The sequence below is a fragment of the Poromitra crassiceps genome (assembly GCF_964638095.1).
Source record: "Poromitra crassiceps genome assembly, chromosome: 14".
NCBI lineage: Eukaryota > Metazoa > Chordata > Actinopteri > Beryciformes > Melamphaidae > Poromitra > Poromitra crassiceps.
In genome coordinates this window covers 13,546,370-13,563,869 of record NC_139633.1, presented here as the reverse complement: position 1 = coordinate 13,563,869, position 17,500 = coordinate 13,546,370, and the positions used below count along the sequence as shown (strand labels likewise).

Genomic DNA, 17,500 nt, shown 5'->3' with positions numbered 1-17,500 from the left:
TCTGAAAAGGCAATACCAGCCAAAATAAACATTGTGTTACATTGCTTTGAAACATGTGGTCTCCCTTTTTTGTCAAGTCCATTGAGCCTGGGCAGTGGCAATGTACTTAGTCTGGTGATTATGGATCTTTCCAGGAGGCTGAGCAGTTTGGAAAATAGCCTTATGGTTACACCTGCTCAGTCTGTTAATTTAAAATGAGATACATGTATTCCTCTAAATCTGGCTTCCAACCCCCCAAATTTTTTGCCACCCTCCGGGCGGCGCCAGAGTTCGCCCCCTCAGATTTTTGGCTTGCATGACGCCCCTGACGGAAGGTACAAGCTTCTTCACCCAGGTCATAAACTCTTTAGGGCGATGTCCCCCATGGTAGAAGACTGATGTCTGAAAGTAGCAGAACTTCTCGACACAGGGACAGCTTCTACCCAACTGCCATCCGCCTCTTCAACGAGAAGCGAAAGCCCCCACATAAGGACTTCACTCCCAAACACTCGGCTTAAAGCAGAATCAGCAGAATCTCTCCCAGTCTGTCTCCTGAACAGTGAGCCCATCTGTCATCAGAGTCAAAGTGCAGCCAAGCCACACAAACACCAGCCCAAAGCAGCACGGACGACGTGCTGCTCTTAACTCAGGGTACCAAAATAGAATGACTCGGTTCTCTCAGAGAAGGTCCATTGTGTTTTGCGAGAGCAGTCATCAGATTCCCGTCAACATGCCAAACAGCCAGTATGCTACTGACTCACTGGAACATCACTGTTCCCCACATTCAAGGTTTTGTTTGACGCAATTCAAAGACTCAAAATGTGCATGTTTCTGGGGTAAGATATGACATCGATTCATTTAGGTGCTACATTTAAATGAAGACAAATGCAAGTACTTTCAAGGCCATCCATTCATTTTGAAAAACATTTTCCAAGTCCACGAAAAATGATTGTCAAGACCACTGGGAACCCTGTCAGACTGCATATTTAGAGAGGGTGCAGTCGTCTCACGTAGTCATTGTTTTCTTTTGACCGGACTACACCCGCTAGCTGCTAGCTAGTTCCTACATGAGACTGCAAAAGAAAATAGTTCCTACATGAAACTGCTCACAACAAAGCCTGTGCATTATCTTGAGTAACCGGGTCATGATTTCTGGAAAGAGACAATGCTGTTGAGTTTATCAAATGTATTTATTTGGCACTTTGAGCACCACAAGCCGAGTGCCATCCAGTTCCATTGTATTGGAGAGAAGGCAGACATCTCTGCAGGCCGATATCTCCAAAACTCAGGCAACTATCCCAAAACGATACAGATGGATAAATAGCACTACAGGTGAGAGGAAAAATATGTATTTTTGATTTTAGGGTGAGCTGTCCCTTTAAGGATGAAGGTAAACATGGTGGTAGTTTCAGTTGTTCTGCGTACAGGCCCTGCATACTGATCAGCAGGCACTAAGCAGAAGGAGCTTCCAGGCAGTCTTTGTGTAAACTCACTGTTAAGAGAATGCCCTGGCTGGCTTGAATGAGATGGCTTTCTGTCATCTGCTGCTCTGCTGTCTCTGTCTGCTCTGCAGCGTTCTCAGCCCAGGAGCATGTGAGGAAGCTCCCCTCTCTCTGTCTGTTCTGGAGCGTTCTCAGTAGGGATGTTCATCAATTATCGAAAATCGATAATCGATCGTTAAGGATTGGAATCGATCCTGTGGCATTTGGATCGATTTTTTAATTATTAAAAAAAAAAAAAAAAAAAAAAAAAAAAAAAAAATTGGACTAGGTTTGGGTGGAATTCGTTCCTCCTCGCCCCACTCCATTGCACAGCCGACTAACGTGAGGTGGAGCTTCATATAGTCTCTAGTTTTCTGGCTGGGCACGGGCCTTTGTGCCAACAAAACTGTTTTAAACATGAGAAATTCACACCGGCATGCGCCGGGGACAGCAGTGTTGGAGAGGAGACACATTGAAATAAAGAGTTCATTGAGGAGAACACGTTGTCTTTCGTATTTTCTGCCATAGGCATTCATTTTGTTTAAAAAAAAAAAAAAAAAAAAAAATTGAAAATATTGAAAATTTTCTAAGTATTAATAAAATCGATAATCGATAATTGATCGTTAATTCTCACCGATTATCGATTTTGGAAAATTTTCAAAATGAACATCCCTAGTTCTCAGCCCAGGACCATGTGAGGAACCTCCCCTCTCTCTGTCTGTTCTGGAGCGTTCTCAGCCCAGGACTATGTGAGGAACCTCCCCTCTCTCTGTCTGTTCTGGAGCGTTCTCAGCCCAGGACTATGTGAGGAACCTCCCCTCTCTCTCTCTCCTTGGGACTCACTCAAGCTTAGTAAAACTCCGCCAAGTGTGAGCAGGACTTGATCAAAACATCCACCTGAGGTGCACAGCCAAAGATTAAGACATCCACGCATGTGTCCTTTTGTCTTTTAATGATTATAATTGAAATATTATACTATGGTCGCCCATTTAATTAAAAGACTCAAGCTTATTAAAACACATTAAACACACTACTATTCTTCTCATGTGTGTGTGGACCCTCCTGATTCATTTCTCAAACAGAGCACTCGGCCAATAACAGGGAGTTTCCATATGAGAATAAATAGGTCATTTCCTGGTTTCATCTGATAGGTTACAATAGAGGAAGTTCCCAAGGGGTTCCTTTCCATTCTACTGCCAATCAGCCAATTAGGGGGAGAATAGTAAAGGATATATTTACACATACTGCAATCAGGATATCATTTACATACAGCGATGACACACATGCACGCGCGGCGCGCACACACACAGATCTCAAAACAGTGTGATGTAAACAGCCCTGTGGTTCATGATTCTAACTGCATGAGCATGTTTCGATGTGTGTGTGTGTGTGTGTGTGTGTGTGTGTGTGTGTGTGTGTGTCATGTGTGTAATAATACATACTGGTCATGTCTTGTGTCTGGCACTGATCTGTCCATGCGGAGTTTGTCGCTCTCTACTTGGTTGAACTTGTTCCTGGCGTAGGGGTCTTGGCCCGGTCGGACCACTGTGGCTCCAACATACAGGTCCTGGTCAAAGTCCTGCCAGCGCACCTTACCTGGACACACACACACACACACACACACACACACACACAGAGTCACAGACACACGCACACAATAAGGCATCTCTTATTGCACTGGAGTCGATCAAAAAAATCATGCTGATCTTATCAATTCACTGATTTAGTGTAGAGTGATCTATGAGTTCAGAAAAACAAACACACACACACACACACACACACACATTCTGTCTGGCTAGATTAGTTTGATTATTGCGCACTAAACAGAGAAAGTTGTCATGTTTAATTTCACAGTCTGTCACTGACTACAGAGGCACACACGCACGCACACGCACTGACACACACACACACACACACACACACACACACACACACACGCACACGCACGCACACGCACACACGGATAACAATGCAGCTAATTAGCTGGATGCAGCTGCTATGCTAATGACTCGTGTTAAGCATATGGCAGGGTAAGATTACACTATCAGTATGGATGGGTGTGTGCATGACAGACAGGGAGAGGGAGACAGGAGGAGACAGTCAGTGTGTAAGTGTGTGTGTGTGTGTGTGTGTGTGTGTGTGTGTGTGTGTGTGTGTGTGTGTGTGTGTGTGTGCGTGTGCGTGTGTGTGAGTGTGTGTCTGGCATGCTAATTGGCCCGAGCATGTGATGATCTGTCTGTGACTATAATAGTGCCTCTGACGAGACACGGCTGAGCGTGTGATGTCCTTGCTGATATCAATGTTTAATGGCAGCCAGTAATTAATGTGTTGAATTAATGTTTCAACTTCACAAGTCTCTACCTCTGTCTTCCACACACACACACACACACACACACACACACACACACACACACAATATTGGATTATTTAACCAATTTTAAAGTTTCATTACATTTGTGTGACTGAAATCCACCCTGAAGCCACCGTTCTAGTAGCCTGGGTAAACCCAGCCTCCACGTGACCTCTATGTGCTATCAGTCACAAAGCCAACAAAGTCAATTTACGCTACAGGCATATAGCCTGTGACGTCACGTCGACGGCTGGGTTTACCCAGGCTACCGTTCTGCTGGGATCAGTTTAATCCTGAGTCAAAGTTATCCCAATCCTACTAAAAGGTTTTGAACAACGCATACTGAAGGGTTTGATCCGGATCAAAACAAAGATTGCATTACGTAATCCAATCCGATTTCAGATTCCTTTTTTTCTTTTGAACAAACCATTTTAAAGATTTGATCCAATCCGTTATCCGATCGATGGGATTACTTTTGAACAACCGGGCCCAGTTCACCCTTTTCTCAGCACATCTCCTCTCCTCCTTTCTCCCTTCACTCCACCTCTTCTCTCCTCCTCCTTAGCTTTCCATTCTCTACTCTCAGCTCCTATTCTCTGCTCTGTGTGTGTGTGTGTGTGTGTGTGTGTGTGTGTGCGTGTGCGTGTGCGTGTGTGTGTGCGTGTGTGTGTGGAACACAGGTGAGATTGTGTGATAGACCCAAAGTCACCCTGAAGTTGAAACACCTCCACGTGAACAATCGAATTGGATTCCATTTCAAGTGGTGGATCAGATAAGAGAGTGAGCGCTGAGGGGCTGCTGAAGGAGCGGCAGCTGGACTTTGAGCTGAGGCGAGGAGAGAGGTGCTGAATGTGAAATACAGAGAGAGAGAGAGAGAGAGAGAGAGACCACCAGCTTCTCTCTCTCTCTCTCTCTTGTCACTTTCCTCCTCGGCTCTGAACTCACTACTGCACGGTTCTCTGCAATAATGTTTCTCCGGCTCTGGGTGGGGACGCATAGTTGGGTGTTTTTTGCGGAAAGATTAAAATGCATCCCCAAATGATTCTGGATTAATTAGTGGCTTCGGCAGTTGAAACCATTTCGTTTGGGATCAGATTACTGGCTGTATCATGTTGCCATGGTAACAGAAGGTCATCTCAGTGAGATGTTGTACACTAGCAGAGGCAAATTGGTCATGTTGAGCTTTCATGTCCCCACTAGGGCTGTGAATCTTCACTGGCCTCACGATTCGATTCGATTACGATTCAGAGGGCTACGATTCGATTCGATTACGATTATCGATGCATCTTAAATCGATGCATCACTTCTTTTCCCCCAATACATGATTTATTTTTTCTCACTTTCTTTTTTCTCACTGTGTGGCTACTTTTAAAATAAAAGTGCATTTGGAATTGAATTGTATTATGATCCATAATTAAAATAAACAACTGCATGTACTTCCATTATATTTTATTTTATTATAAAACAATTATATATATCTATCTATCTATCTATCTATCTATCTATCTATCTATCAATCTCTATCTATCTATCTATCGTTGTTAAGAAGACTGAGGATCTTCATGTTCTATTAACTTTTTAAATTCAAATTAAGCAAATCAAATCAAATGAATAGTATTGCCTTATTAATCTTGTAGTCTCTCTCTCTCTCTCTCTGTGATGAATCATGTGTAACATTGTTGTGATGGATCACTAGTGGGTGCACTTTCCTACCTAATGAATGTCACCATTACAGTGGTGTAAGCGTGGGCAGTGTGGCTGTGGTGCATTATGGGTAGTGTAGTGAGGGGTCGCAGTGTGGCTGTGGTGCATTATGGGTAGTGTAGTGAGGGGTCGCAGTGTGGCTGTGGTGCATTATGGGTAGTGTAGTGAGGGGTCGCAGTGTGGCTGTGGTGCATTATGGGTAGTGTAGTGAGGGCTCGCAGTGTGGCTGTGGTGCATTATGGGTAGTGTAGTGAGGGGTCGCAGTGTGGCTGTGGTGCATTATGGGTAGTGTAGTGAGGGGTCGCAGTGTGGCTGTGGTGCATTATGGGTAGTGTAGTGAGGGGTCCCACCTGGCGGCAGCGTCTCCACACTGTGTGTCTTGTCGTCAGAGCTGTGAGCCTGGTTTCTACTGGACGAGTCGCTGGAGCCCCATTCATCCTGCAAGAAACACAAAGCACGGTAAGACATACGATATGCACGCACGCACACACACACGCACACGCACACACACACACACACACACACACACACACACACACACACACACACACACACACACACACACACAGGTGATTGTGAATGCCAGCAGACAGGAGTCACTTGTATATATCAACAGAGATCAGAGCAGCAGACAGGTGGGCTGATGTATCTGGTCCGAGGCAGAAGAATGTTTTATTGAAGATTATATTTAGATCAGCTCTACAATAGATACAGCGGAGAGTGTCAGGAGAAATGTGGGAGAGAGGGAATCCCACGTGTGACACAGAGACCTGAATCTCTAAATATGACGATGGTGAGGTTTGAATCAGGCATGGAGAGCACAGGAACCTGCACCTACATTTACATCTGAAAGCCCACAGAGAAAGTCACATTCTGTCAGCTGTCTCCATATCCGATAAAACCAGAAACTCATGATAGGAAACCCCTCATAACAACTTGATCGGAATGTAACCAGAACCGCAGTCTGACGAAGCGACTCACTGAGAAATGTAACCCGACCCAAAATGAGGTTCAGTCATCAAAGCAGTTTTCTGGCAAAAGAGCTACAACTCGTTCATTAACCCATCCTGTTCATTCATCCATACACTTAAGTCTTTCAGTCATCTGTTGCTTATTCACTCACTCATCTGTTGTTTCATTTTTTCATCTGTCCATTCATCAATTTGTCCATCCATGGCCCGGTCCACCCACCAATCCATCGGCCCATCCACCAACCCATCCCTATTGAGCTGATCATTCAGAAACACAGCCACACAGCCATTAATGTGGATGGATACTAGATGATCCAGCCATTCTCCATCTGTCCATCTCTCCGAGCGTCCATAATGAGTCAATCAATACACTGAGCGCTTTGGCTATTAGTGCTATTCAGGCCCGGGCCAGACTGCTGGCTAACCTTGGATTGAGAAAATCACCGTCTAGCTTTCTCATTTTCTCTCGGGGTCTCAGCAGTGCACTCTTTGTTCCTCTTCACCGCCGTCGGCCTTTCTCCAAAACACCCTATTGATCTGAATGATCTGTTTACTCTGCCTCCATAAGACGACCAAGGGACCAACATAAGCAATTCCTATGCCGGCCAGGGGGAGCGCTGCAGATCATACTCCAGGGTCAAGTGTTTGGTCTGGAGGAAAAAAGGACCTTCACATCACTTTGGTTCTGTTCTTCAACTGTCTGCGACCGTTTTTCAAGTGACTGGAACAAGGTGTTGTGATCGTCCACTTCACACATCTTACATGCCACCAAAATCATTTCTATGTAGATATTCAAGACAGCTGAGCATGCGCACACACACACACACACACACACACACACACACACACAAAGGCCATTACTCATCGCAGAATATTACAAAGTCATCACTTTCAAGGTTCAGCTTTCTGAGTTTGTTAAGAGGATATCTGCATCTTTATGGCCGATCAAGCAGGGATTATAAAGATAAGATTATTCCACTAGGGATTAAAGAGTTACCTCCTTACATGCACCACACACTGGCGGGAAGTGTCAGTAAGCATGGAGCAAAAAAAAAACACAGCAAGAATCCATCAGCCATGATCAGAGATGATGATGGCCTAAGGCCTAACGCGTTGGTTTCTTGGCCAGAATGAAATAAGAATAATAGACTCGTGACTGAGTGCCGGTTTTCTTTGTTTTTTATGTTCTACTGTAATACGAGGGATCAGCCGAGCAGCATTTTGGTAAACAAACCGCGTCACTGGGTGGCAACGGCAATGGAACCCTATGGAGCCTGAACTTTGGGAAGGCTTGAGTGTCTGACTCTAGCCGGCTGACTCTGTTTACATTATAAAAACTGCGACAGTTCACACAACTTTAACACGACATGCATATATTCTACATCAAACTCTCGAGCTACTTCTGCTCTCACTCAGAATGTCAAAATATAAGCGATGTGATGTATAGTTTTTGAGATATTAACGTTTGTTTGGCACAACTCATGCTAGTTAACTGCCGCGGGGTGGCGCATTTCTGGGTGGCAGTGACGTCAGGCTGAGTCGTCCTATATTTATCAAAATAGACAGCATGTATTACTGCTGCCTTCTACAGAAACTGAACTGAATTGCCTTTGTTGCTGTCATGTTGACATCCATTCTCACAGTTGTAACTTTTCCTGTGTGTGAATGACGGCTAATTAATTAATTCGATTCAGAGGGCGATTCAAAAGGCGACTTGCCTGACCAGCATAGACTGTAACAACAACACAAATCAGCAGTATGGTATGTAGCTGTAGCTACTCATACACCCTCAGCACAGCAGAGCTGAGGGGGGAAAAGTTCAAATGCCATGAGCTCACCTGTGTAGAAAATGCAGCCAAACAAAACATCAGATTTTGTTCCAAGAATCATTGAACATACTGAGTTAATGCACAGTGTTTCTCATGTCTGACTGGTAATGTTATGTTTGTACTAGTTTCAACAGAAAGAAAGCATCAGCCAGTCCTGGACCAGGTAGAGAAAATGGACGCTTCAAGCATTTCAAATGTATAGATTTACCCCCCCCCCCTCTCTCATATTTATTTTCATTAATCTGTTTTTGTTTTTCTTCTGTGTGTCTTTGTGTATTGATATGCTGTGATGTATGACATGATGTATGTGGTGTAATAGGCTAGGGGTTCTCGTGGGATGGGTTTTTGTTTAAAAGTGTCAAGTGTATTTAAATCTGTATTTGTATTTTGTATGATATACAGAAAACGAATAAAAAAACTTTGAACAAAAAAGAAAGAAAGAAAGAAAGCATCATTTTATGGAGGTGCGAGGAGCCAGAAAGGACAGAAGAAGAGAGCAGAGAGGAGTGATGACGTGAGAGGATGGAGTGATGAGAGACAGGGACAGCTGAGATGGAAACAAGAATGAAACAAGAGCAAATGGACAAAGAGAAAAATAAGAAAATGAAAAAGGGTTGAGTGAGAGAAGGGAAGAGGAGAGAGAGTGGGGAGAAAGTCAAAGCAAAGGGACAGCTGCAGAATTGGCTTCCTGACTACACCTCCCAGTGATTTATGGGAAGTGCAGTCCACCACAGATACCACAAAGACAGTAGGCATTATAGGGGATAATGACAGCGATGCAGGGCTTTAAGATCCAACATGTTTGATTTATCAACAAATAGCAGCCATACATATGGCTTATCAATTAAATAAATAAGATTGGAAAGGATAACTGTACAGAGCAGATGTTGGAAAGCTATTCTTATATCCCTTATAAATCATATGAAGGGCTTTGAAAACCTTTTAGTGAAAATGGCCTCAGCCAATCTCTTTCTCTCCTCTAGGGGCACACGACTAACATTCATAAAGTGTGCACACACAAGCACACCTCACTCCAATTCAGCGCCAGCTAGAGGCAGAAATATTAATAACAGAACAGAGCGAGGTGTCCAATCTTCAGGACCGGCAAGTTATTGTTAACAAGGTGCAGTCGTGTTCAGGGGTTTCTTCCTTTCGGGTTATATCAGTTTAAATTAAACTAACACCACCGAATAGCGAATAGTGTCTTTCTTTTTTTAGAGCCTGACCGATACTGGATTTTTGAGGCCGATGCCGATACTGATATTAGGGAGTAAAAAATGTCCGATATAGATATATCGGCCGATATCGGCTTATATTAAATATACACCTTATATTACACTTTTTTATGATCCCTCAAATATCAAACACTTGAGAAAGATATGACTTGAGGTATGTAATGTAGGCAGGATATTTTACAGTCCAAAATGACATCAATGCAATGAAACAGTAAACTTCACTGGGAATTTAATAATTATAAATAACTAGAAATAGAAAAACACAAATAGAATATAAAATATAACTTGAGTTAAGAAAAAAGATCAAATATACACATGCTGTCCATAACTTAAAGAATACAAAATAAAAAAATATCTGCAATATCGGCCAACATCGGCCGATAATATCGGTGGACTGATATATCGGTCGGGCTCTACTTTTTTTAGTCGACATCCACTTTGTGAAACCCTGAAGGACGCTCAATCTTCTCTCTCGGGGGTTCTAGAGGGAAAATATGAGCTAAAACCAGGAAGGGCTCACTCAAGGTCGACTGAAGATGCGCTGATGGGACGTCACTGGACCAAATGCACTGAATGCAAAACACACACACACACACACACACACACGTCACAAAGTGAGATGCTGAAACAACAAACCTCTCATAATAAATTCTTCTCTTTTTCTGCACTCTCTTTCCCCCCCTCTCCCTCTGTCTCTCCCTCCCTCTCTCTCTCTGTCTCTCCCTCCCTCTCTGGTTTCTCTCTCTCTCTCTCTGTCTCTCCCTCCCTCTCTGGTTTCTCTCTCTCTCTCTCTGTCTCTCCCTCCCTCTCCGGTTTCTCTCTCTCTCTCTCTGTCTCTCCCTCCCTCTCTGGTTTCTCTCTCCCTCCCTCACTCTCCGATGCTGTGTCAGTTTGGAAGCCACTTCGTTAGTGTGCCATTTGACAGATGGTTGTGACACAGAGGCAAAAAGACAAGCACACAGATTGAATTTCAAACATGCGCACGCACACACACACGTGTGCCGCACACACACACACACACACACACACACACACACACACACACACACACACACACACACACACACACACACACACACACACACACACACACACACACACACACACACAGAGCTCATTGAGAGAAAGAAGCAGAGTGGCTGCATAGTTGCTCCCTGTCTGTCACTGTGGTGTAAAGCCAGTCTCTGTCCACAGGGGTCGATGGAGAGTCAGCAGCAGAAGAGCTGACGGTCGTTCGCTTTACAAATGATCCCAGATATGAAATCAAACACAAATTGGTTTTGTTGGCAGAGTCTAAAGCTAGCAAAAGCCATGCCTGTGTCCATCTGTCCAATACAAAAAAATTGCGCCGATGATGTGAAATGTTCTGTGGGCTTAATTGAGTGCAGAATCCCTCAGCAGACTGGTCCAGCAGCACGCATCAGAAGCAGAGAGGAGGAGGAGGGGAAGTCATGAAATATGCTGACGGACAGCCGAGCTCAGGGGGACGACAGTTTAATATAGTGCTGAGGCCTGTCATCACTACTCACGTAACAAGAGCATATCTGGAGAAAACGCTCAACAGGACAGGTCACCTCTAAAGAACTTGGGGAGAGATTCTACACACATCACCGGCTCCCACACGCAGCATCAGTCCAGAGTTATTTTTAGTTTGTTCCGAAGTGACATACGCCTCGTTTTGTAAAAGGTCAAGGAAAAAGAAGCGTCACCCAGAAATATATTGTTGGCTTTCTTCTAGTCAGTAGTATATTGTTTTATGGAACAAAATGCCATTTGGTGAACACTTACTCAACGGGAAGGGGAGGCAGCTGCAGTAGGTGATGTTAGTTACATTACATTACATCATTTGGCAGACACTTTTATCCAAAGCGACTTACAATAACACATTTTTGTCAGCAATAGAGCAATCAACTATGGAGCACAGTCTATGACAACTACAACTTCTGAAGGAACAGTGGAACAAGTTTAGGTTAGTAATTTTTTTTATTATTATTTTTTTTAATAAAGAAAGAGAGAGAACAAAGTTAGATCAAGAAGGGCCCAGATGGAGCCTGAAAAGGTGTGTCTTTAGTCTTTTCCGAAAGATCGGCAGTGATTCAGCCGTCCTGACCGAAGGTGGAAGCTCGTTCCACCATTGAGGTGCCAGGGACGAGAAGAGTCGAGATCGGGATGAGCGACTTTTGAGCCCCCGTAGCGAAGGAGGGGCGAGGTGACCTGCACTGGTGGAGGAGCGAAGGGAGCTCAGCGCTGAGGTTTGGAACCTGACCATAGATTGCAGGTACAGGGGAGCTGACTGGTGTACAGCCCTGTAGACCAGTACCAGTGACTTGAATTTGATGCGGGCCGAGATGGGAAGCCAGTGGAGCTCCTGGAAGAGGGGAATGATGTGAGAGAATTTGGGTTGGTTGAATACCAGACGGGCTGCAGCGTTCTGAATGAGCTGAAGCGGTCGGATGTCGGTGGCAGGTAGGCCGGCCAGGAGCACGTTGGCCAGGATGTCCCCTGTTAGTGATTACAGGGGACATCCTTCAAGAAGGCCAGGTTCAAACCCCTGAGACAGCAAGCACGCCCTGCTAACGTGTCCCTGAGCAAGACACTGACTCCCCCTACTGAGCTTCACCTCTGACCTTCAGGACCCCCAACCAAGCACTGTTTAGTGCCACAGGACAGGTTACAGCAGTGGTTCTCAAATGGGGGTACAGGGACGCCCAGGGGGCCTTGAGGGGGTTCCAGGGGGTCCCCAGCCAAAAGGGGGTTAATTTATTTTCGCTATAATTCCATTCATAAGTAACACAATGACTATTTTGGTCATGGCTTTTATACACTTTCTGTAATAAAACATCTAAAAGCATCAATCTTATTATCATATGTGGGACCGTGGGACAAAATCCTATCAAATGGGGGTCCATGGTCTAATTTTTGTCAGTTTAGGGGTCCTTCATGTGAAAAGATTTGAGAACCACTGGGGTACAGTATTCAAAAAGAAATGTTACAGCCGTTCTTTTGCCTGACCATCACTTTAAACGAGAGAAAGGTAAGGTTAAGTCCTTCCTGGGTTCTATCGATCGATCTCTCACCGTCCTGTCCAATAAATACAAAATGCCACAAAGATATCTTAAAAAAGAAAAAAGGCCTGTCTGGTTAAATGAATGTAAAAGAAATGAAATGAATGACCTTCCCTCTTGAGTCAGGACAACAGTCGGGTTGGTTCAACCACAATACCATGGAATTAAAGCTTCAGTCACAACAAAGTGTGACTGTGCACAACAACATTATGTTTATATCTGAGTCACGCATCTTTCCAGCAATGGCGCTCGCTCGCTAGGGGAAAAAAAGCTAATGACAAAGTGCAAATAATCTAATGTCAGAGCCTGGAGAGGTTGTGAAACTGTGATGACGGCTAAGCCACCTCATTTGTGATTACTGCAGCAGAACCAAATGGAGCCAAGATCACCGTTGGTCTTTCTCACCCATGATGATTCATATTGTCATTTTTGTATTGCACTATATTATTGAATTTTCCTTTTTACCTCACATCACTGCATCACATCCCCTCTTCTCTATTCCTCTTATGTAGAAGAGACAGTCTGGCTTGAGAGACTAACAGGAAGTGTAAACACAATTGGAAGTTCTAATTGTGTTTACACTTCATGTGACTCATAAACCCTAGCCTGACACATAATGTGAGTCAAAAGCAGAAATGGGCATGTGGTACATATAACATGTGACATGTTTAACAGCGAGTGTTTAACTCTGCGTTCACACTGTGACCGTGTTAATATCCCCCAGGTCCAGGTCAGGCTCCCCGCGGTGATGCTGTGCTGTCTGGCTACTAGCACTCCATGTTGTTTGTCCAGGTCAGGAGAAGAAAGGATCTCCAACAACTCACATCTTTCACACAGCTCTGTGTCCTCAGGCCACACACACACACACACACACACACACACACGTGCGCACACACACACGTGCGCACACACACACACACACACACGTGCGCACATGCGCACACACACACATGTGCGCACATGCGCGCACACACACACACACACACACACACACGTGCGTGCGTGCGCACACACACACACACACACACACACACACGTGCGCACATGCACACACACACACACACACACAGGCACGTGCACACACACACACGCACGCACCGTGAGAGGGTCTTCAGGCAGTAGCTCAACATGAAAGGAGCCAAAAGGACCTTGTTGCTGAAAACTGGTTTTAAAAACAGCTGCAACTGTGAGGTCATCACACACACACACGGGGAGAGCGAGGGAGAGATGGAGAGAGAGAGAGAGAGAGAGAGAGAGGGAGGACCTACTGTTTGCAGTCTTTTGCTTTACCCCCCACCAGTGATTTCCAGCGACGCGGTCAGTAGACCTCTCACTCCCCACCTTTGAATTTCTCCTCAGTCGTCCACTTCAACATCTCTTAATGCATCTCACCTCCTCCTTCACCTCCTCCTTCACCTCCTCCACTCTCCTCTGCACATCTCATCATCTCCTCCTCTCATCCTGTCCCCCTCCCCCACACAAGCCTCCTCCTCCTCCTCACCTCTCCTCACTTCTCCTTCCTCCCTGTCACCAGCAGCTTGACATTTGAAATCTCCGCTGGTTATCTCCTCACCTCTCCAGCCCCCTTGGCTCCTCTCGACTCAGCTCCTCCAGCAGGAACACAGAGCCAGGAAGAACAACACCAACAATCTTTGGTCACATTGAAATCACGCTTCAAGAGGGGCTCATTATTCACAGCGTAACATCTTGAGGTCCATATCCTGCAGAAGCCTCACATCTCAAAAAGGTCCCTATATAGCAGCTATTCACCTTATGTAGAAGAGACAGTCTGGCTTGAGAGACTAACTAGGAAGTGTAAACACAATCATAAGATCTGATTGTGTTTACACTTCCTGTGACTCATAAACCCTAGTCTGACTCATAATATGTGAGTCAAACTAGGCTTGACCAGGTGAGTCAGGGACTAGTTTGAGCAGGTAAAACAGCCGGTGTTTTGAACAGGAAGTCATGACACAATGGGTCAAGTGGGCGGGGCTACATAAGGTGAATATAGGACCTATTGGTCATTATTTGGTCCTATAGTAGCTCAATACATAGACCAGGGATGGGCAACTTTGATGATAGAGAGGGCCACACAGAAAATTCCTCGCCACCAGAGGGCCAGATTGTGACCGTGCACTTCCACCAGTAGCCTACTGTAACACCATCACTCCCAATTATAGCTACTAATTTGATGAAAAGGACTGGTAATCAAAGTTTATTATACCAAGATTTATATTTTTCATATTCAAATTTTGTAATTCTTCCATTCAGATGACACCAGAAACTTTGCTCTAGCTTTAAAACAGCAATTTGATGGGGTACATCACCAAAAACATCCACCTTGTATAAAAAAAAAAAAAAAAAAAAAAAAGGAAATTGACCTAGGGGCCACACTGAGGTCGCGCGGGCTGCCGGTTGCCCACCCCTGAGATAGACTCTGGCATTAACACTGCCAGAGTGAGGGGGGGGGTTCAATTCCAAATGGGTCTGTCCATGCTAAACGTACGCACACTGACATAATACAGCAAGATGTTTTGGATAAAAGCCGTCAACGGCTTTGATTTGATGTTGCTAGCTTGACAGCCGTGCGTTTTGGACTTCATCCAACTGGTTCTGAAAGGGTTTCATGAAGCCGGGGCTTTGCAGAACTGTCTTCATCCTCTCTACAGGACCATGTGAACAATACACTCTGCTATGCTTTCACAGAGGAAAATCAATTTTCCAGCATAATGGAAGACAGCCAGTCAGCCACACAACAATGCTTTTAATGTTGCTCTCGCTACATTCAATAGGGCTTGAATACTGTGGAAGTCATGTATAGAAAAACACACACGCATGAAAACACACACACACACACACACACACACACACACACACACACACACACACACGCACACACACACACAATATTCCCATGCAAACAGCCCTCTGCAGAAGTGTGTGTCTTTCCATTCACAGCCCCTCTCATCTGTCTCACTAATAAACAGGAACATAAATCGTACTGCTGCTGTTGACCAGGAAGTGCTGTTGTTCACAGTGAGTCAACATTAAAGGCAACCGGCTCATATCCAAACTGACTCAGATGTAGCACACTCCATTCTAAGAAAAAAACATCAAAACAATATCAGTTTCATTCTATGTTGGATGAAACCACCATTTCATCAGAGGAGTTGCTCTTTGTGCGAAGCAGGCTGTACTGTGGGTGTAAGCAATCACTGCCGCGTGATTTCTAACCCCACATAGGATAAGCAATAACCACGCCCTGTGGCCCCGGGATTGGCCAGGAGCATTGAAGCTTGGGACTAAAGCACCTGGGGGTTTTCATCTTTTAAAATAAAGATGTTTAAAAAACTATTGCTTGTTACATTTTCAGTGCTGTACCTTTTCTCTGGGTAAGAATTGAGCTTGAAATTAACGATATGATACATTATAATATATGAGCTATGAACGTGAACACAACACCGTTTATATTATTGCATGTTTTTGTAGATTGTGTACATTGTGTAGATTACAATTATTATGCTTATTATTATTATTACTATGCTAAGGAAGGTAGGTGACCATAATTAATTTCAATGTCCGCTCTTGAAATCGCTGTCCTTCTCAAGAGCTATTCAGTTGGTTCATGAAATCGCTGGGCTGCATGCCCTCCAGTGCTGCTCCAGTGTTGCTCCTGGCCAATCCCGGCGCCACAGGGCGTGGTTATTGCTTATCCTATGTGGGGTTAGAAATCACGCATCACTGCCATTGGCTCCGACCATTAAAGTCGGAGTGAAGGGAAATCCCTTTCCGCTCCCTGCATGTCGCTCTCGAATGCCTCCTGCCGCTGTGGAACAACAACAACGCTAGCTAGCAAGCTACACGCTGAAAATGGCAAGTTTTGACGCAGATTTGGATTGTGCAATAAAGCAGGCCTGCTCGGTGCGATGGTTGTTAAGATAACGGAGATTTTTTTTCTTTTGCTATACCAGAATGAGAGTGAGTGGAGCCAGACTCTCTCCTGCACTTGTACAGTGCGAAAAGTGTGGCGATAGTCTGGCGACTCCTCTTTGTGTAACATTTGCACTTCTCAAATACAATTAGAACACACTCTTTATTGGTTTTTCAACATAAAAATATCAATAAAGCAACCGGAAACTTACCGGTATATTTTGTTTTTGTTTCAAATCGATAAATGTGCTAAAATTATAGGTTTGTCAATATCGACTCCTATCGGGGGTCACAGTTCTACTCCGGGTTGCTTGTCTAACAGTAAGAGAATGGAGAATGTAGGACGGTAGAGCCACCGATTTAAAATCATTTCCTACCACTAGTCTGACTGGCAGCCAAGTTTGAGACAGACGTATACTGGTTTCTCTAAAAACTAATTGCAGTTTTATACTTCAATCAAGACGTTAGTCATGCGATAAAAAAAATAACTATCTCATCTCTTCAGTGATTCATACTGTTGTTCTTTGTGGGATGAATTTGCAGGTGGCATCAACTGAAAAAATTGACATAATAACTGAAGAAAAGAGTGACAGGAACGCTATGAAATCAGCAAAGCGACAGCTGTTTTGCTCACTGGGTTGAGTGGGCGTAGGCAGACTAGCTCCAAAGGAGGTTCATCTGCGGCACACACCACAAAAACATATAAACATAAAAAACATACTAAAAAAGTACATCATGTCAGCCACAAGCCAGCAGTCAAAGGCAATGTTTTTGTATATTTTGGCAGCAGATCGACAAACTGTCAATTCCCCTGTGTATTTTGGCAGGCGGCCTGTTGTGTATTATAAAAAAGAAGTACAATGATTTTTGATTTTTTTTATCGTTTACCTCTGTGGCTGAAAGTTTGACCGCAAAAAATGTAAAAATTTGTGCGCAATTAAATTTGATCCTTG

At 44.3% G+C, this 17,500-nt stretch overlaps 1 protein-coding gene across 1 annotated transcript in view; it reads right to left on the bottom strand.

Moving 5' to 3' along the window:
- Positions 1–17,500, bottom strand: part of galnt2 (UDP-N-acetyl-alpha-D-galactosamine:polypeptide N-acetylgalactosaminyltransferase 2) — a gene marked incomplete at both ends in the record, with an annotated part of 67,031 nt that overhangs the window by 21,316 nt on the left and 28,215 nt on the right. The window contains 2 exons of the mRNA XM_083650867.1: positions 2,903–3,056; positions 5,865–5,952. Coding sequence (XP_083506993.1) covers positions 2,903–3,056; positions 5,865–5,952 — 242 coding nt within the window. The remainder of the gene's footprint in view (positions 1–2,902; positions 3,057–5,864; positions 5,953–17,500) is intronic.